This window comes from Saimiri boliviensis, chromosome 20 (assembly GCF_048565385.1).
Source record: "Saimiri boliviensis isolate mSaiBol1 chromosome 20, mSaiBol1.pri, whole genome shotgun sequence".
NCBI classification, from domain to species: Eukaryota; Metazoa; Chordata; class Mammalia; order Primates; family Cebidae; genus Saimiri; species Saimiri boliviensis.
This window is the reverse complement of record NC_133468.1, coordinates 2,462,203-2,483,805: the sequence shown is the minus strand read 5'-3', so window position 1 is coordinate 2,483,805 and position 21,603 is coordinate 2,462,203. Positions and strand designations below refer to the sequence as shown.

The 21,603-nt window shown below is 46.0% G+C and overlaps 1 protein-coding gene across 15 annotated transcripts in view; it reads left to right on the top strand.

Moving 5' to 3' along the window:
* The window catches only part of LOC104649923 (uncharacterized), a 67,063-nt gene that overhangs the window by 10,783 nt on the left and 34,677 nt on the right, over positions 1-21,603 (top strand). For 4 of the 15 annotated variants that reach the window (XM_074390495.1, XM_074390490.1, XM_074390489.1 and 1 more), the window contains 9 exons: positions 430-560; positions 1,033-1,491; positions 5,947-13,601; positions 13,702-13,922; positions 16,380-16,484; positions 17,043-17,252; positions 18,435-18,539; positions 19,923-19,995; positions 20,448-20,671. In XM_074390495.1, the coding sequence (XP_074246596.1) occupies positions 13,748-13,922; positions 16,380-16,484; positions 17,043-17,252; positions 18,435-18,539; positions 19,923-19,995; positions 20,448-20,671 (892 nt within the window). In that variant the 5' untranslated portion in view covers positions 430-560; positions 1,033-1,491; positions 5,947-13,601; positions 13,702-13,747. Of the gene's footprint in view, positions 1-429; positions 708-1,032; positions 1,492-5,658; positions 5,777-5,946; positions 13,602-13,701; positions 13,923-16,379; positions 16,485-17,042; positions 17,253-18,434; positions 18,540-19,922; positions 19,996-20,447; positions 20,672-21,603 lie in introns of those variants that run through there. The other 11 variants (XM_074390500.1, XM_074390497.1, XM_074390492.1 and 8 more) reach the window with 11 other exon arrangements.

Genomic DNA, 21,603 nt, shown 5'->3' with positions numbered 1-21,603 from the left:
CACCGACCCACAGTCGTTTGGAAATGGAGCTGGGCAAAATCCAGCAGGAGGTTCTTAAGTAGGATCCACAGCCGGGGACTGCCCCTCCATCCTGTGGGACTTTGCCTCTGGGATCTTTGCTCTGCATTTCTTGAAACCATTATTATCTATCTTAATTTTCCCCCCACTCCTTTGCTGCTGCTTTTTCCTCATGGCAGCATCCTCCGCTTAATCCTTGGTCCGTCACCCCCGGCAGAATTGGTCAGATAGTGCCCGTGTCACAGTGCTGACCGTGTCCACGAGGGGCTGTCCTTGTGAGCCCGTGCTCCTCTGGGACCGTCTTCACTGTCCTGACCTCAGTCATGATTGCTTTCAGCTGCCCTGGCTGGCTCAGGAGAAAACCTAAGACTGTGGAGACCCAGAGCCATTCTCTGCCCTGTCTGTCTCCAGGAGAGGAAGAAAATAACAGGGATCTTCATGGAGAAATGACCCCCGTGAGGGCCTGGACTCTCCAGCAGTCACAGCAGAGGAAACGCCCTGAGGAAGCATGGAGGAGCTGAACGCCCGGACTGGGAAAGCCGGTTTGTGTTGAGCACTATTTAATTCTCATGTGCTCCCTGCCCCGATCTGCAAGCCAGTGAAAGACAACGGACTGAGAATAAGTAATAGGCCTATAGAACCATGATGAAGAATTGTCCAGGGAAAGGCCCCTTTACTCTGTTTGCAAGGTGAGATTGCTGTATTTAATCCAAAGTTTTCTGAAAGGCAGCAGTGAGTTTCCTCCCTGCTTGGCACAGGGAGGCTGAGGCCAAGGCTTGCGAGGTGTATCTGCTGCCACCAGGTGGTCAGGGAGCCTGGAAAGTCTTAGACTTTTGGGCTTCAGTTTTCTCATCAGTAAAGTAGGGGCTCAGTGTACCTTTCTGAGGTCCCTTCCTGCTCTGTTTTCTCTGAGCCCTTGAGGGGCTAAGATGGTTTTTAACACTGCCTGGACCTGTAACCTGCACTGACCTCTTTGGCTCTGACTCCTGACTGGCCCCTGTGTGTCTCCTGCAGAGCCTGAGCTGAGTCCACACCCTGGAAGCCCAGACCCGAGCGGACAGACGGAAGGAAGAAAGTCGGCAGGTGTTTGGAGAAGAGAAGAACCTGCAGAGGACGAGTCAGCGCTGGAACAGGGGGGACTGAAGCCGGGGAGAGTGAGGACAGACGGGGCCAGGAGCCTCGGGGGATGGGCAGCGGGCCTGTGATCATGCAGCCACTCCAGGAGCAGCGCACGCTGAGCAGGGGGGACCGAGAGAGAAACCTACTCCGCAGGAGTCTCCTGAGCCTGGCCAGGGAGAGCCAAAGGGTGGATCAGAGCTGGTTTGTAGTGAGGGGCAGCACCGCTCCAAGACGGAGAGGATGCGACCGTGGGCCCCCGCCCCAGACCCCGGAGCCTCGACCTCGGGGCCCCCGCAGCAGAGGATGCTCTGCAGGTCGGCGTGGATGAGAGGGAATCACCGTGCTTGGAGAAGGGTTAGAGATGTCCGTTCTGACACCACACAGCTCTGCCCTAGGTCAGGTGCCAGAGTCAGTGATTCTTGCCAGTATACGAGGCAGTGATACTTCCACTATTCCTCTGTACTTTGAGTTGAGGAAGGTCTCTATGTGAAGAGTATTTACTGGGTGTTTAATTTTCTCTACACCGTGTTAAGCACTTGGGGGTCAGATAGAAGTTTCCCCAAGGAACTGAAGCCCATGAGAGAAAGAACACAGAGACATGATTTCAAGAAAATAGGGTAGTTCTCCGAAAGTGAGGTGTCATGGCAGCCCAGAGGATGGGAGTGTAGGTGAAGACATTGCTCCTAAGGACAAGGGGAACCGTAAGAGGGATTCTTCAGAGCAGTCCTGTTTTTCCCCCAGTGTCCCACAGAAGAAGATCCTGGGGCATGACTGGTGTAGAGCAGGGTCTACAGGTGTAGGAGGGGGACTTGCTGCATCTTGGGAGAAATTATAGCATCCCTGGGTGGACATTTTGGAGAGGAATGTCAGTGATTGGATTGGATATCTGTAGTCAGTTTTATTCTATCTTCGGTGAACACTGCTGAGAACTTCCTTAGTGCCAGACCCTAAGCTGGGAATCATGAACACAGAGATGAGTAGAATCCGATCTCGGCTTTCACAGAACTCTCAGTCTAGTGACTAGCGAGTTATGAGAAGTGTAGTGATGGTGACTTCATTAGAGCAAGTGGCTCATGCTGCATGGAGATGACCTCAGTGGATGGCCTGGTCCCCCTTGTGGTTGTTATCGACAGCTGGATGACTTGCTTTGGGACAGTGACCCTGGACTTCTATCAGGTGTCAGCATCTTAGGTACAAGCAACACCTCAGTTCCTGTTGGGTCAAAACAGTGAAGACTGCCAAGGTGATCAGAGGACACTAGTGACATCAGTAGCTACTGATGAGGTCCTGGCCAGCTAGGGAAATAAAGATGTAAGTGTAACAATGATTCTAAATTTATTCTTTTTTTTTTTTTTGAGACGGAGTTTCGCTCTTGTTACCCAGGCTGGAGTGCAATGGCGCGATCTCGGCTCACCGCAACCTGCGCCTCCTGGGTTCAGGCAATTCTCCTGCCTCAGCCTCCTGAGTAGCTGAGATTACAAGCACGCGCCACCACGCCCAGCTAATTTTTTGTGTTTTTAGTAGAGACAGGGTTTCACCATGTTGACCAGGATGGTCTCGATCTCTTGACCTCGTGATCCACCCGCCTCGGCCTCCCAAAGTGCTGGGATTACAGGCTTGAGCCACTGCGCCCGGCCTCTAAATTTATTCTTAACATAATGAGCAGAGATTTTCTGTCTTCTAAGTTAAATACTTTTTAGACTTCAAGATTCACCCACGTCGAAAATAACATATATATCGGCCATATTACTGCCCTGAGATGATTTCTCCCTGTCCTTACCGGAAGCCTGCACTATCTGGAGCACTGAGTCTGTCTCAGGCTCACTGATCTGCCCTCTGGATTCCAGGGACACCCACAGAGCCAGTGGTTGAAGGCACAGGCGTTGATGTCTCCGACTGTTCTGACTCCAGCTTGGTGCACCTCAACACCCAGTATGAACCACACATAAAAGGATGCCACCACAATTTTGATTTGTGGGTGTTGCATCCTAACTTTAATAAAATGTAGTGGACATTATTTTTTACAAGAATTCTAGGTTTACAGATAAATTGAGCTGATAGTACAGGGAATTCCCCTATTCTCTCTTATCTCCTAGCACAGAGTTTCCTCTATCATTAGTATCATGCACTGCTGGGATATATATTTACAATTGATTAATCAATATTGATACATTATTATTAACTAAACTCTATAGTTTGCGTTAGGGTGCATTCTTTGAGTTTTACAGTTCTATGGGGCTTGACAATTACCATGTCATGAATCCCCAGTACAGTATCACACAGAAGATTTTTACTGCTGAAAACCTCCTTGTGTTCAACCAATTCATCCCTCCTGCACACTTGGCAATCACTGAGCGTTTCACTGTCTACCATTTTGACTGTCCTGGAATGTCCTAGTGTTGGAATCATACAGTGTGTAGAGTCTTTAGACTAGTTTCTTCTTAGCATTCTGTATTTAAAGTGCCTCCATGTCTTCTCGTGGCCTGCTAGCTCATTTCATTGATCACTGAATCCTATTCTCTTGTACAGATATACCACAGTTTGTTCAGCCCCTCACTTACTGAGGGACATTTTGGTTACTTTCAGTTTTTGTTAAGTATGAGTAAAACTGTTGTACATATTTAGATGCAAGTTTTTGAGTGAACATGTTTTCACATTACTTTGGTAAGTATCTAAAACTGCTATTTTCAGGATTATGTGGCAAGGCTGTGTTTAGCTTTTTATTTTTATTTTTATTTTAAAAAGTACCTGCCAAACTGTTTTCCAAAGTGACTAGCGTTTTGCATTTCCACTAGCAGCGAGTGAGAGTCCCCATTGCTCTGCGTCTTTGACAGCCTGTGGTATTGTCACTTGTTTGGATTTGAGCCTTCCTGTTAGGTGTATAGTATAGTGTAGTGGCGTCTCATTGGTTTAATATGCAGTTTCCTAGTGACGCATGGTTTTGAGCATCTTTTTCATATGCTTATTTGCCATCCATATATCTTTTCTGGTGAAGTATCCAGGTCTTCTGCCCATTTCTAAATTGGGTTTTTTGCTTTTGTATTATTGAGTTTTAAAAGTCCTTTATATATATTGGACACCAGTCTTTCATCAGATCTGTATTTTGCCATTTTTTTTCCCAGTCTATCACTTGGTTATTCATTTCCTTAACAATGTCTTTGACAGAGCAGAAGTTTTTAATTTTTATGAAGTTGAACTTCTCCATTTTTTCTTTCCTGGATTATGCTTTTGGCATTGTATCTGAGAAGTCATCACCAATCCCAAGTCACTCAGATTTTCCTCTATGTGATAATCCAGGAGTCTTACAGTTTTGCACCTCACATTCAGGTGTAAGATCCATTTTGTGAAAGGTGTAAAATCTTTGCCTAGATTTATTCATTTTCCACACGTGGATATCTAGTCATTCTAGCACCATTTGTTGAAAAGACTGTCCTTTCCCTGTTAAACTGCCTTTGTGCCTTTCTCAAAGATCTGTCGAGTATCTGTGTAGGTGTATTCCTGAGCTCTGTATGCTTTTCTAGTGACCTATTTGTCTGTTTTTTTCTTTCTTCACCAATTTCCACATTGTTTGGTTACTGTAGCTCTATAATTAGTACTGAAGTGGGCAGTGTCAGTTCTCTGGGGATTTTTCTGATCTTTACAATGAGAACCTGGTTGGGCTCCTGGTGGTAACACTTAGAAGAGTGTGAGATCCCCACTAAATCTGAGACCCAAGGAGTTTTGAATGCTCAAGCCAGGCCACCCTCAGCTTCTAGTAATCTGTGAGGACCATTGAAGCGCTCCTCCCAGTTGCTGGCTTCAGCAGCTTCTGTTCCCTGTATCTGCCTGTGTGTCTTGTTTTCAGCATGGCAGTTTGCCCTGTGACCTCTCCTCTAGTCCCTCTGGTAACAGGGTTGATAATTTTCAGTTTGTTCACCTTTCTTCTTGTTGTGAGGACAAGTGGTGACCTCCTAGCCCCTTACAAGTTGGAGTAGAAACCAGGAATTTCATTTAACAAGTTACTTGTAATAAAAGTCACTAATTGCAAATGTACCATTGAGTAATTTCAGTAGACATACAGAATTTTGCAGCCATCACCTCAGTCCCCTCTTAGAATACATTTCTTCGCTCCCCAGATTCCCCAGAGCCTCTTTGCAGTCATTTTCCAATCCCTGGTCACCACGATGGAGCCTGAACAAAATAAACTTTTGGAAAACAGACAACATTCCATTTCAGCTTTTATTAGATTGGAATTTTATACAATGGACCGTTGTCTTGCTCTGGTGGCAACTAGAGAAGATACTTTATTCTAAGGACTTTCTCTGGGGGAGCTTAGTAGTCGTCCCGTTTATTGCTCTCCTTGAATTGGTTCATCTGTGCCGGTGTCAGGCAGTTGCTATCAAACCTTGTCTGGTGAGCGTGAGTGAAAGACCTAAAAGAAAATCTTCTATTAGAAATGCAGAAGATGAATTTGCAGATAATGTTATGCCGAGTTAAGTTTTTTTTTTTTTTTTGAGCTGGAGTTTTGCTCTTGTTGTTCAGGCTGGAGTGCAATGGCACAAACTCGGCTCACTGCAACCTCTGCCTCCTGTGTTCAAGCAATTCTCCTGCCTCAGCCTCCTGAGTAGCTGGGATTACAGGCATGCACCACCACGCTAAGGTAGTTTTGTACTTTTAGTAGAGATGGGGTTTCTCCATGTTGCTCAGGCTGGTCTTGAACTCCCAACCTCAGGTAATCACCCACCTTAGCCTCCTAAAGTGCTTGGGTTACATGCGTGAGCCACCACACCTGGCTGGCAGTTAAGTATTTTACCATCTTTTTTCTTTCAGAATTTGAGTTGGTAACACTGAGGAGACACTTTTCACCTGCATGAAATGCCCTACATTATCTTCTTCCAGTTGCATGGGCTCTGGAACAGCCCTTGCAGTCCTCCCATAAAGGTAAGTATAACATTTTACTGTAGTTCTTTGCTTTTTTTCTTCTTTTTTATGCTTATAGGGATTAGCATACATGTATGTGAAAATATAAAGAGTACAGATAGGCACCTGTAACTAGTTTTCTGTTGCTACCTCTTAACACATTATAACAAGTTAGTGGTTTGAAACCACAGAAATCAGGAGTGATTGGGTTCTCTGATCAGGGTCTTAGGAGGCTGAAATCCAGTTATGTGCTGCCTGTGTTTTTCATCTAGAGCTCAGGACACTCTTCCAAGTTCACTACAGATGTATTGGCAGAATCCATCTTCTTGTGGGCGGAAGACTGACATCCTTTTGCAGTCCTCCTGGCTCTCAGCCAGGAGACACCCGACTCCAGAGGCCATCTGCATTCTTTCTCACTTTCCCCGTCTTCCAACCAACAACAGCTCATGGAATTCTTCTCCAGCTCCCATCTCCTACCCACTAGAGAAATCTGTGACACTTAGGGAGTGATGTAATTAGATCCGGCCCACTCAGGAAATCTTAGCCTTTGAACTAGTCTGTTCTTGCAATGTTATAATGACCTGAGGCTGGGTGATTTATAAAGAAAAGAAATTTAATTAGGTCATCGTTCTGTGGGCTGGCAGGTGAGGGATGGATGGAGAGAGGGAGGGAGAGAGAAAGAGAGAGCGAGAGAGACAGAAAGCAAGAGAGACAGAAAGAGAGAGAGAGAAAGGGGAAGTGCTGTATGGTTGTAAAGAGGCAGATCTCATGGAAACTCTATCATGCGACAGCACTTGGGGGGTGGTTCTAAGCTATGAGAAACCATCCCCATGATCCAATAACCTCCTGCCAGGCCCCAGTTCCAACAGTCAGGATTATAATTCAACATGAGATTTGGGTGGGGACACAGAGCCAAACCATATCACTCTAAAATCATATGACTGCCCTGTAACAACGTAATCACAGGAATGTCTCATCAGCTTAACAGGTTCCAGAGATAAGGGTACAGCATGTTTGGAGACCATTTTAGAAATTCCACCTATCACAGTTCAACTTCTGGGCCCCAGACATTCACGTTCCTCACAGATGCAAAAGGCATTCACCCTCTCACCTAAGGTTTCCAAGTTTCCTGTCATTATGCATTAGTGCAAAGTGAAAAATGTTATGTAGCTTTAATCTGATCAGAAGTTTAAAATCTCATTTAAATCATGTACACCAAGTGTGAATGAGGCTTCTGAGGGTGTCCGTTCAGTACAGATTCTTTTTATTTGAGAGTGAGTCTTGGTCTGTCACCCATGCTGGAGTGCATTGGTGCGATCTTGGCTTTTTGCGACTTCTGCCTCCTGGGTTCAAGCGATTCTCCTGACTCAGCCTCTTGAGTAGCTGGGAATACAGACATGCACCACTGCATTCAGCTAATTTTTTTGTGTTTTTAGTAGAGATGCGGTTTTGCCCTGTTGGACCCGCTAATCTGAAACTCCTGACCTCAGGGGTTATCTCCCTCAGCCTCCCAAGGTGCTAGGATTTCAGGCATGAGCCACCAAGCCTGGCCCAAGTACAGATCCTTGATATAATTCCCTTACTCCTGTTGACCCGTGAAACTGAACAAACAGCTTATCTGTCTTCAGTGTGCAGTGGTGGAACAGTCACAGAATAACACTGCTAGTGATTCTTGTTCATTCCTGATTAGGCTCCACAGCCTGGAACTAACCCTCTGTGACAGGGAGCTTTGGCTCCGGGCTCTGCATTTTTTCCCATCATTATTGAAAACATTTTATTTTCCTTCTTCCCCTACTCTTTTGGTTCTTCCCTTTTCTCCTTGTGGCAGCATCCTGCACTTAATCCTTGTTGCATCATCCCAGCAGAATTGGTCAGATATTGCGTGTGTCACGGTCCTGACCGTCTCTACGAGGGGCTGTCCCTGTGAGCCCGTGCTCCTCTTCACTGAGCTGACCTCTGGCAGTCATGATTGCTTTCAGCTGCCCTGGCTGGCTTAGGCGAAAACCTAAGACTGTGGAGTCCCAGAACCAATCTCTGCCCTGTCTATCTCCAAGAGAGGAAGAAAATAACAGGGATCTTCTTGGAGAAATGACCCACGTGAGGGCCTGGACTCTCCAGCAGTTACAGCAGAAGAAAGTTTCTGAAGAACAATGGAGGAGCTGAGAGCCCAGGCCGGGAAAGCAGGGTTGTGTGAAACACTGTTTAGTCCTGTGTGATCCCTGCCCCAATCTAGCAGCCAGTGAATGACAGCTGACCGAGTGTAAATGCCAGGACTATGGAACTGGTATAAAGGGTTTGTCCAAGGATAGGACCTTTTACCGTTTTTGTTTTCACAGTGGAAACTGCTATTTTTCATCTAAAGTTTTCTGAACGGCAGCAGCCAGCTTTGGGAGGGCGAGTTACCTGCTCTGCACAGGGAGGCTGAGGCCAAGGCTTGTGTGGGATCTGCTGCCACCAAGTGGTGAGGAGGGAGCCTGGGAGAGTCTCAGTCTTTCTGGGCTTCAGTGTTTCCTCATCAGTAAGATAGAGGCTTGTTGTACCTCTCTGAGTTCCCTTCCCGCTCTGTTTTCTCTGAGCCTCTGAGGAATTGAGATGCTTTTCAATACTGCCTGGGAGCCTCATCTGAGACCTGACTCTGTGTGTCTCCTGCAGGAGCCTGAGCTGAGTCTACACGCTGGAATCCCAGAGCTGTGGGAACAGGTGGAAGAAAGAAAGTCAACAGGTTTAGGGGATGAGAATAATCCACAAAGGACGAGCCATTGGTAAATGAAAACCAAAGAAGGGAGAATAAGGACAAACCAGGACAGAAGCCTCAGGGGAAATGGCAATGCTATGATCATTTAAACCCTCAAGGAGCAGTGCGAGCTGAGCAGTGGGGACTGAGAGAAACTGACTCGACAGGAGTCTCCTGCCTCTGGCCAGGGAGAACCACAGGTTAGATCAGAGCTGGTTTATAGTGAGGGGCAGCTTGAACTCCAAGAAAGGGTCGGAGGTTTGTAGTCAGTTTTATTCAGTCCTGGATGAACACTCTCCCGACCCAGGAGCCTCAGCGTCGCTGCTGCCGTAGCAGTGGACGCTCTTCAGGTCAGTGTGGGTTAGAGGGAATGACCATGTTGGAGAAGGGTTGGGGATGTCCGTTCTCACATTAAACTGCTCTGCCCTAGGTCAGGTGCCAGAGGAAGTGTCCCTTGCTTGATTATGAAGCAGTGATACTAATAATATTCCTCTGCACGTTCAGTTGAGAGAAGTTTCTCATAAATATTTATTGAGCATGTAATTTTCTTTATAGTGTGCTAAGCACTTGGGATTCAGGTGTTTAATGTCTCTCTAAAGAAACTCAAGCCAGTGAGTGGAAGAACACAAACAGGTCATTTGAACAAGATACGGTCGTTCTACCCAACTGAGGTGTTGTGGGAACTCAGAGGATGGGAGAGGATGTCAAAGGACATTGCTGCTAATGATGGGGAAGCCTAAGAGAACATTTTGAGAACAGACTAGTCTTCCTTGAAGCTCCCACAGGAGAGGATTCTGGGGCAGGGATGGTGTAAGGCAGGTGCCTCTCTAGGGAAGGGGATTTGCAGCCTCTGAGAGAAAGAGCATCCCTTACAAGACACTGGGGACAGAGATGTAGTGAAAGGGTTGGAGGTTTGTAATGCATTTTATTCAATCATAGATGAACACTGCTGAGAGGCCCCTCTGTGCTGGGCCCTTAGCTAAGGACCATGACCACAGAGGTGAGTAAAATAGGATCCCAGCTTTCACAGAATTCTCAATCTAGTGACTGCTGATTCATGAGAAGTGTAGTGATGGTAAGTTCATTGGAACGAGTGGCCCATGCCTCATGAGATGACTGCAGTGGATGTCCTGGGCCAGTGACCCTGGACTTCAGCCATATTTCAGCATCTCGAGGTACAGTAGACCAACACCACAGCTCCATGTTGAGTCAAAGCAGTTAATGCAGCCAAGGTATTCAGAGGACAGTGATGATATCAGGAGCTATAGACTGTTTCCAGCTGGGGAAATAAAGAAGTAAATTTAATAAGTCTTCTAAACTTGTCCTTGCCATAATGATAAATAACTTTATCTTGATAATGAATGATATCCTGGTAAGTTAATTATAACTTACCATAATGAGAAATAACTTTATCTTGATAATGAATGATATTCTGGTAAGTTAATTATAACTTACCATAATGAGAACTTTATGCTGAGTACAGCAGACACACAAGCCCTTGAGGACACATGCCTGAGGATTCTGATGAAGATGTGATGTCCACATATGTCCACAGTTGGACCTACAGGCCAGCTTTGAAACAGTGGAAGACCTAGTTTCAAATTCAAGATTGCTTTGAGTAGAAATTCACTTTATCTCTCTTTGCATGGCAATAGGGCTAATCTTCCCTAAGCTGCCCCTTACAAGAAAAGGAATCATACTGGTAAGAATTCAGACTTCAGCAAACATGAGTATGTAAGGAAGTCTTATAAATGTGTTCTAGCCACCTAGCAAGAAACCAGGAATTTAGCAAGTTTGTTCACATTCAGGACAGTTGTGTTCACTAGATCAGAGGCCCTGAGACACGAAGAAGAGACCCCCTAACAAGGGAAAGTGTTTCTTCCTGTCCTAGGACATCACTGCCAACTTCAGGGAAGCAGGAACACAGCTGCCCGCTTTACAGTATGGGCTGCTTTTGTGCCTGGAGTGTGTCTGATGTCCCAAGACCTGTACCTATTTCAGGGAGCCTTGGGAGGAGCCTGAATCACAGATGGAATTGGACAGTGCATGGAGATGGTTGAGCAGGACGAGGGTAAGTGCAGGGGCGTGGCCAGGTCCTATTGGGAGACAGTGAGCGGCACTGATGGGGAGAGACAAAGATGAAGTCAAAAGTGTGTGCTTCTGTGTCAAAAACTCAAACCAGTAACTAGTTTGCTTTCATAAGCAATAAGTATTTTTCTATTTACCTGAGAATTTAATCTCAAAACAGAAATCATAAAAATAGTAAGTCCCAGGCATAAACCCTAAACTATAGCTCATATTTATTCTTTCTAAATAGAACTATTAGTAAAATTTTCTTCATAAAACATGTATTGTTCATATAAGAAGGTAAAAGTCGGCCGGGTATGGTGGCTCACGCCTGTAGTCCCAGCACTTTGGGAGGCCGAGGTGTGCGGATCACGAGATCATGATATCGAGACCATCCTGGCCAACATGATGAAACCCTATCTCTACTAAAAACACAAAAATTAGCCGAGCATGGTGGCACATGCCTGTAGTCCCCGCTACTTGGGAGACGAGACAGGAGAATCGCTTGAACCCGAGAGACAGAGGTTGTGGTGAACCGAGATTGCATCACTGCATTTCAGCCTGGTGACAGCAAGACTCTGTCTCAAAATAAAAAAGAAAGAAAGAAAAGCAAAAGTCTTAGAATCATTGGCATTCCATAGAAGAGAGAATTAAATACAGTCAAGAATTAAGTCAAGTTAAATACCCAAGTCTCATACTTCTCTTGTATATTCCAAAGGTCCAGGGAAATTCCAGGTCTAATTCCATGGAAAATAGAGGTGATTTTCCATACTGCTAAAGCAAGGTTGCAGACACTTCTGAATTTTGATCCCAATATGCTAGGAGGGCACACCTCTGTCCTGGAAGATGATACAGGAATCAATACTCTTTCTGTGACTCATTCTGGTCATTTGTCCAGCATCACAGAAACCAAAAAATGGAAATATGGCCAAATTCATGATTTGCTATCCCTCTTGTTCAGGTTTCTTACCTGATTCTTAGGATAACAGCGTTACGTGGAGGATTCTGATGAAGATATGCTGTCCAAATATGTGCACAGTTTTGAGCAAAATGCCTGGTACAAATTGATCAACAAGTAATTACTGAATAATTGTATGAATATTTACTGAATGACATGGATCCTAGTGATTGCTTTTATTGGCAGTGCTCGAAACTCATCCCTGTGTGACCTGAAGTAAGCCACATAACTTGGTGAACCTGCAGTTTCGTCATTTTTATAATAAACCTGACATTTTCCTTCTGCCACAGAATGTCAGGCTTCTGAGACACCAGAACATGTATATACATAAAGGCTTTGATGTATCTGAAAGCAGTATGCTCACAGTGTTGCTGGAGGATGATGGGGGCTGTAGAGAAGCACGCTTTCCAATGATTGATCCAGTCCTCCTTGCTTCACTTCCACATGAATGTTGGGCAGCCCAGGGTCACACCCACTGCACCCTGAACTCAGGCAAGCCCAGGAAGCAGCCAGACACAGGAGACCTGGGCTACAGAACAGTCTCCCAAGTCCCAGGCTCACAAAACCTGGGTGGCGATGAAAGCTGAGAAAGTGAGGAGGTGGTTCAGGGGATGACTCTTCCCTACTCATTCCTGTCATCTCCAATCCACCTTCGATTGCACAGCAACCCGGAGGACCACCAACCACCCCTGACCATCACCTTGATCTTACTGTGTTTGGTTAGTGGGATGCAGCCACACATCAACGGCGTTAGACCAACTCAGAAAAATATCTCTCAAACGGTCTTCCATAAGGACCGCTCATGGCCCTGTTATTTTCAATATATGGAAAGACGAAATGAAAACAACAAAATCATATCAGGTTTACCAGACTTCCCAAGATAGATGGTCACATATGCCTTCAGGGCATCTCTATAAAAATGATTTTCATGACTTGACACCTTGAAAAGAGCTCTTCTGGGACTAAATTGACATCCATAAGTGAAAAGAATGAGAGGTAGTGTTCAGTCACATTAAAAAACAAATCATCCCATATAGAGGAAGCTTTGGATATAGGAGCATCAAACTGGTCTTAAGTGAGATGAAAAGTCTCTTCTGCCACAAATATCAGTATAGTGATATCTGCCAGTAAGAAAATATAAATCAGCATAACCATGGGATGCAGCAAGAAGAATATTGAGCCAGGAAAGAAAACATTTTTAAAAAATGAATTCCTCATTCACTTTCTAGTGGATACAGAAAAAACTGCAGAAGAGTCAGAGGCTATCACGGCAGTGTAATAGGATGATGTGTTAAACTTGTGGAAAAGCCTTCAATTCTGTTTTCACATATGAGAAGGAGGCGTGACTGACTTCTTGACTAGCATTAAGAAAATATCACATGTTGGGAAACTGTTTCTGCCTTTACAATTTTATACACACAAGAGATAAAAAATGAGGCACATGCTGAGATGTATTGGGAATGAGGTGGGACTGTGGCATTGTAACAAGGGTACACAAATACTGAGAGTGACTGATAGAGGAATGGTCCCCATCGGTCGTGACCTCAGGTGAGACCAGGAGGCCTGTGTTTTAGCAAACCCTGGGCAATTGGAATGAAGGGCTCCTAAGATTCCATGACAACGTCCAGCTTCTAATTCTGTTATTGCAACAGCAGACGGTTACCTGGTACACAGGCCACTATCTCCCACACTCTTGTCAGAGTCTGAGCTAGAGGTGGCACCTTCAGCTCCCAGCTGAAGCATTGCGAACCTTGTTTTTGCGGTTAAGGACCCTAAAGTGCTGTGAGGATCAAGTTTTTCTCAACGGTAAGTTAAGAATTTGAGTTCTTGACATCCCCCAGTCCTGATGAAACCTATTTGATTTCCAGTTTTTAACCCATCATGTGTTTGGTTTTCTTCTCCCCAGTTTCTGGCTCTACCTGGGGTGAGTTCAAGTCCTGCCAGATGTCAGCATGGCGACATCTGGCAGGACTTGTTCCACGAAAACCACAGAGGTGAACTTTCCAGATACCATCGAGAATTCCTACTCCCAGCAGGAAGAGACCAAACTGAATTTCGGAGCCAGCAAAAATAGACTTCTTCTGAGCCAGGTGGCCTACTTCCAGAACTATCAGCTGCAGACATCCAGTAAGTTCTACAGGTTCACCACCATGAAACTGATGAATGATGTCCTGTCTTGTCTCGAGAAACTAACCACTCTGTACATCAAAATTAATTTTATCCTTCCCATACTTGTAGAAAATAGAAATGGGTACTTTAACATTTAGTTAAAGATGGAAGACAGAGGACGAAGTATTTAGCAACTGTTCCATGTCTGCAGTAAGGTGGGGGTGGGACTGGGGTTACAATCCCGCCTATTGATTTCTGACACAGGCACACAACCACCTGTTTTTCTCATCAAGAGGCTAAATCCATGTTTCCAGGAATCCTCTCTGTACCGTATAAGATCCTGCAGTCAAGTAGCATCCAGTCTGTTGGTCTCAGTGTCTGAGGCTACTGAACTTCCATTAGGTTCTGGTTTCTGCTGAGGCCCAGTAGGCAAAGCTGTGTTCTGGGGACACGGGGGAAACACAGTGATAGCACACAGTACCCGCTGTGAGTGCTCGAAGGGGACCCTGCTCCTAATAGAAGCTGTGATATGTGTATGTGGCGCCATCAAGAGCAGGGAGTAGCCCGGTACCGGTGCCTCAGCCTCCCGATTAGCTGTGATCCCTGGGGAGCACCACTGCAAATGGCTAATTTTTGTATATTTAGTAGAGGTGGAGTTCCACCATGTTGGCCAGGCTGGTCTTGAACCCCGAGGTCAAGTGATCTGCCTGCTTGGGCCTCCTAAAGTGCCGGGATTCCAGGCGTGAGCCGCTTCGCCTGCTCCACAGATTCTTTTTTCAGTAAAAGTTGTTAGAATTCATCCCTCGGTCTAGTCTCCTGTATAAATTTCTCTAACCATTCATTGACAATGACATATGATGAGATAAATCAGTATTGCAGCAAAGCTTCTGGAAAGCATTTAGGGCAATTTATGAAGATTTGTGGGAAAAAGTTTTTTTTTTTAATTGCATTTTAGGTTTTGGGGTACATGTGAAGAACATGCAAGATTGTTGCATGGGTACACACATGGCAGTGTGGTTTGCTGCCTTCCGTCCCCTCACCTGTATCTGGCATTTCTCCCCATGCTATCTCTTCCCACCTCCCCACCCCCCTCCCCTCCCCCATTTCCCCCCAACGGACCCCAGTGTGTAGTGCTCCCCTCCCTGTGTCCATGTGTTCTCATTGTTCAACACCCGCCTATGAGTGAGAATATACGGTGTTTGATTTTCTGCTCTTGTGTCAGTTTGCTGAGAATGATGGTTTCCAGGTTCATCCATGTCCCTACAAAGGACGTGAACTCATCGTTTTTGATGGCTGCGTAATATTCCATGGTGTATATGTACCACATTTTCCCTATCCAGTCTATCATCGTTGGGCATTTGGGTTGGTTCCAGGTCTTTGCTATTGTAAACAGTGCTGCAATGAACATTCGTGTGCATGTGTCCTTGTAGTAGAATGATTTATAATCCTTTGGATATATACCCAGTAATGGGATTGCTGGGTCAAATGGGATTTCTATTTTTAGGTTCTTGAGGAATCGCCACACTGTCTTCCACAATGGTTGAATTAATTTACATTCCCACCAACAGTGTAAAAGTGTTCCACGGCCGGGCGCGGTGGCTCAAGCCTGTAATCCCAGCACTTTGGGAGGCCGAGGCGGGTGGATCACGAGGTCAAGAGATCGAGACCATCCTGGTCAACATGGTGAAACCCCGTCTCTACTAAAAATACAAAAAAAATTAGCTGGGCATGGTGGCGCGTGCCTGTAATCCCAGCTACTCAGGAGGCTGAGGCAGGAGAATTGCCTGAACTCAGGAGGCGGAGATTGCGGTGAGCCGAGATCGCGCCATTGCACTCCAGCCTGGGTAACAAGAGCGGAACTCCATCTCAAAAAAAAAAAAAAAAAAAAAAAAAAGTGTTCCTATTTCTCCACATCCTCTCCAGCATCTGTTGTTTCCAGATTTTTTAATGATCGCCATTCTAACTGGTGTGAGATGGTATCTCAATGTGGTTTTGATTTGCATTTCTCTGATGACCAGTGATGATGAGCATTTTTTCCTATGTTTGTTGGCCTCCTGTATGTCTTCTTTTGTAAAGTATCTGTTCATATCCTTCGCCCATTTTTGAATGGGCTTGTTTGTTTTTTTTTTTCTTGTAGATCTGCTTTAGTTCTTTGTAAATTCTGGGTATCAGCCCCTTGTCAGATGGGTAGACTGCAAAAATTGGGAAAAAGTTTTAATTATTTGCACTGACTTAGGTCACAGGATATGCGATTAAGATCTACCGGATGAGGGAGATTTTGTCCCATGGATCTGAAAAGCAGGCTCATTTACTTCTAGGGCGACTTAGTCTAGGGCTCGTTAGAATATTCCTGTCAGAATATCACATTCTTAGGCTGAGAATATTTTTCATCCTTGTGCTATGACCGAACACTGATTTGGTCTTGTGTGAAGTGCGATTTGCTTAATGTGACCTGCTCTTCTGATTTGTTGACAGAAGATCGAAAAGATCACGATGAAGAACGGAAATACAGATACAGCAAAAATAAACTTCTTATGAGTCAAGTGGCCTACTATCTGAGCTGCCGGCTGAAGACGAAAGGTAAATTCTATAGGTTCACCATCACGAAAGTGCTGAACAATGTCCTGTCTTGTCTCAGAGAAATGATACACTCTCTTCTTCAAAGTTAATTTAATCCTTCCCATACGTCTAGGAAAGTAGCAATGGGTATTTTAACATTTTGTTAAAGATGGAAGACAGAGGCCAAAGTATTTAGCAACGTTTCCACGTCTGCAGTAGGCGGGTGTGGGACTAGTGTTAATATCCCAGCTATTGATTCCTGACACAGGAGCAGAACCACCTGTTTTTCTCAGCAAGAGGATAAATCATGTTGACAAGAATCCTGTCTACCATATAAGATCCTGCAGAACTTATAAGCAAGAAAAAGGCAGAAGTGTTCATTTCCAGGTTTCAGGGTGACTGAGTAGTTAAGCCAAGTTGCTTTAAGGAGGTTGGGAGTGGAGATGAGAAGAGGAAAAGCAGGGAAACGCATCTTCAAATCAATAGGCAAGGCTGTCAGTGACATCCCTCAGTCCCGATTAAACCAATTTGACATCACCAGTTTGTAACCTATCATGTATTTGGGTTTTTTCTCCCCAGTCACTGGCTTTCTGTGTTCTGCCCCAAATGTCAACATGGTGCCATCTGGCAAGTCTCCTTCCAGAAAAAACACAGAGGTGAACATTCCAGAAGGCAATGAGAAATCCTGCTGCCAACAGGAAGAAAACCGACTGAATGCCAGAGCCAACAAAAAGACACTTCTTAGGAGCCAGGCGGTGGACTTCCTGAACGACTGGCTGAAGATACACGGTGAGTTCTGTAGGCTGACCACCACGAAAGTGATCAATGATGTCCTGTGTTGTCTTGAATCACTAACCATTCTCTTCATCAAAATGAATTTTTTCTGCCCATACTTGCAGAAAATAGAAATGGGTATTTTAACATTTTGGTAAAGATGGAAGACAGAGGCCAGAGTGTTTAGCAACTTTTTCATACCTGCAGTAAGGTGGGTTGTGGGACTGGGGATACAATCCCAGCTATTGATTTCTGACACAGAACCACCTGATTTTTTCATCAAGAGGCTAAATCCATGTTTACAGAAATCTTCTCAGTACCATGTAAGATCCTACAGACAAGAACCATCTAGTCTGTTGGTCTAAATGTCTGAGGCTACTGAACTTCCATTCAGTTTTGGTTTCTGCTGAGGCCCAGTACGCAAAGCTGTGCTCTAGAGACACTGGGGGAAACATGATGATAGCACACAGTGCCTCCTGTGAGGAGCTTGAAGGGAACCCTGCTCCTAATAGAAGCTGTGGTATGTGTATGTGGCATGATCAAGAGCAGGGAGTACCCTGGTACTGATGTACCCTGGTACCTCAGCCTCCCAATTAGCTGGGATCAGCGGTGGGCACCACCATGCCTGGCTAATTTTTGTATTTTATGTAGAGGCAAGGTTTCACCACATTGGCCAGGCTGGTCTTGACCTCCTGAAGTCAAGTGGTCTGCCAGCTTGGGCGTTGTAAGTTGCTTGGATTCAAGGTATGAACCACCGTGCTGGCTCCACAGATTCCTTTTTTGTAAATGTTGTTAGAATTCATCCATTGGTCCAGTCTCCTATATAAATTTCTCTAAACACTGATTGACCTTGATATATGATGAGGTAGATCAGGATTGCAGCAAAGCTTCTGGAAAGTAGTTACGGCAAGTTGTGAACATTTTGGGGAAATGTTATAATTGTTTGCACTGACTAAGGTCAGGGGATAGGTGATTAAGAACTACAAGATGAAGGAGAGTTTGTCCCATGGATCTGAGAAGCAGACTCATCTACTTCTAGGGTGACATAGTCTAGGGACCGTTACAACATGGTCATCATAATATCACACTCTTCCATTGAGAATATTCTACGCCCTTGTGCTATGACCAGACATTGATTTGGTCTTGCGTGAAGTGAGATTTGCTCAACGAGACCTGCTCTTCTGAATTTGTTTACAGAAGATCAAAAAGATCATGAGGAGGACCAGAAATATGAAGACAAGCAAAATAAACTTCTTATGAGCCAGGCGGCCTGTGACCTGGGCTGCCGGCTGAACACGGAAGGTAAGTTCTATAGGTTGACCATCACGGAAGTGCTGAAGAGTGTTCTGTGTTTTGTCTGAGAAACGGAACGCTCTCTTCATCAATGTATTTCATTTTCCTCATACCTCTAGGCAAATATAACTTTGTATTTTAACATTTTGTTAAAAATGGATGAGAGAGAGGCCAGAGTATGTAGCCACCTTTCCACGTCTGCAGTATGGCGGGTGTGGGACTCAGGGTCAAATGTCAGCTATGGATTCCCGGCACAGGCACAGAACCACCTGTTTTTCTCAGCAAGAGGCTAAATCATGTTGACAGGAATCCTCTCTGTAGCACAGAAGATCCTGCAGACACGTAGCATCTAGGCTGTGGGTCTAAATGGCTGAGGCTCGTGAACTGCCATTCAGTTGAGGTTTCCGCTGAGGTCCGGTAGGGAAGGCTCCGTTCTGGGGGCCTGGGGGAACTCCGGTGATAGTACACGGTACCCGCCGTGGGAGCTTAAAGAGGACTCTGCTCCGCCCATAGTGTGATGGGAGGTGGTCTTTGGAACAAGAGGCGGCATCTGTCCAGTTGCAGAGGACAGAAAGGAGGCTGTGACAGGAGGGCGGTTGTTGGAGTGGAAAGAGGTCTGGATTCAGAAGGAAGGTTCCCAGGCTGTATCTTCAGCAGTGTCTTTAGTAACTGTCGGTGAGCAATTGATTTCTCCTTCCTGACTTTCTGTCTCTTCATCTGCAAAGTCAGGCAAATTTCTCTCTCTCCATCTGCAAAGGCAGATGCCTTGCAGCGTCTGAAGCATTCAAGTGTGCGATCACTTAGGACCGCTTCTCCAGATGAGATGAAGCCCCTCGCTGTGTGGTGTTGGAGACAGCACTTGATGTGCGGGCATTGGGTGTTAGGAAGCGGTTCAACCCAGACCGGAGCACTCCCTGTGGAGAGCACGTCCCAGAATAACATAGCAGAAGCCACTGGGAGGGCCTGTGAAGTCACCTGATGTGCAGAGAATTGTGGGACAAGTTTGTTTGTCCTCTCCTAAGGGAAAGAAACGGGTTGTAAATGTGAACTGTGACAGGAAGGCAAGCGTGTCCCTGGGCATCAGATCTGTGTCAGGATGGGGGAGACAGCTGCCAAAGTCCAGAGAGAGGCCCCACGAGCCTCCAGTGATGTGGGAGCAGAAGGTCTTTTCAACATTTGGCCTCCTCTTGACGGTGAGCCTCCGGATCAGAAATGCATTGCCCGGTGGATCAGGAAACCGTGCCAGGGTTCTCTTGTGAAAGAGAAATCGTGAGAGCTTTCAGTAGATCAGGGACCCACACACGGACGTCCATGTCCCTGTGCACATTGGGCTGAGTGTGCTTGCAGAGTGTGAAGTGGGAAATATCTGAACGAACACATCTGTACTTGCAGAAAATGACGCAGATGAGGATGAAGGTGTTCATGTCGCAGAGGCTGAGATAATACAGGAGTCACGTGCCCCCAGGTAATGCTGAATAATCAGGGGCAAGTAGTGGGTGGTAAAGTATGGGAAAGTTCTAGAATCTCACCCTCTCTTGTGTCTACCGTGGGCCAAAAGCCTCCGCTCCCTTGGCCACAATACGTTCAGTTGAACCCAACTGAGACACAGGGCGTGGCAGCTGTTGTGGTTCTTTGTATGTGCCGAGTGCCGTGTCTGAATTCTGCAGGGATAACTGAGTCTCTGTTCTTCTCAGCTCCTTTCTGCCCCGTGTGATGAATACCAGCTGCTCCCTTTCTCTCCGGTTCCCATGGCAGCCATGCTCTGTGGCAGAGAGGAAGATTGCCTGTTTCCTCTCAAAGGGAACCTCCCATTTGCCTTCTGAGACCCCCTGTCTTATTCCTCCTGTGAAAACCAGCCAGGACTTCGTGGGGTCCAATCCCCCTTTGTTTAACGTTTTGTCATCTCTATACCGTCAGGCTCATCGGGGAGGTGCCAAAGGTTGATGTCCAGAGAGTCCCTGAAGACTCACTGGAGGAATGTGCCATCACTCGTTCAAGTAGCTACGGCCCGACTGCCTCCAGCCAGCCTCACGGAGACACCGATGAAATCACGTTTGAGGAAGACAACGTGGACTCTGCACTGGTGGCAGGGAGTCCATCATCTCATGATGTAGTGGAGGATGCTCTGGTCATTCTTTCAGGTGACCTCTACATTCCTTGTTTTTGGCACCTCTGTCTAGGCTGGGGAAGATCACCTCGGAAGACGGGCTCTATACACACGGATGGGTTTGAATAAAAATGTGGGATGGGATAGTAAACACGGATGATCAGGGAATTTTTATCTCTTCCTCAGCTCGTGCCGTGCGTTTGTCTCCCAGGCCCAAGTATCAAGTTACCAGACCCCAGGCCAGTGTGACAAACTCATGGTCACCTGAGTGCTGGAGGTGACCAGTAGGTGTCTGTCAGGTGTCCTAGCTTTGAGTCGGTATCTCTCATCACCTGTAATGATGTCATCTGTCCCTGAACGAAGTTCATGGAGTTTCCATTTCTTTCTAAGGAAACGGGGAGCCTTGCCTGTTTATTGGGGGATATCGTTCCCCAGGTTTCACTGCTCCGAGCTTCAGTCTTGATCTCTTTTAAGTCAGCTTGCTTAGCTGCACAGTCACCTTGAAACCAGGATGAAAACATTTGCCCTTTACCTTGCTGGTATGTTTCCGTAAAGCGAGGCTCACCCCGGCTCTCCGCCCCGTCAGTGCCACGGCCGGTGCGATTGTTCTTGGTAGCATCACGTGTTGTTTGCTGTTGTTGAGTTGGAGTCTTATTTTGTCACCCAGGCTGGAGTGCAGTGGCACCCTCTTGGCTTACTGCAATCTCCGCTTCACGGACTCCAGTGATTCTCCTGCCTCTGCCTCCTGAGTAGCTGGGACCACAGGTGCCCACCACCACACCTGGCTAATTTTTGTATTTTTAGTGGAGACGAGGTTTCACCATATTGGCCAGGCTGGTTTTGAACTCCAGACCTCCAATTTTTGACCCACCTCGTCCTTTCAAATCAAGGATTTTTTTTTTTTTTTGAGATGGAGTGTCCCTCTGTCATTCAGGCTGGAGTTCAGTTGCACGATGTCAGGTGACT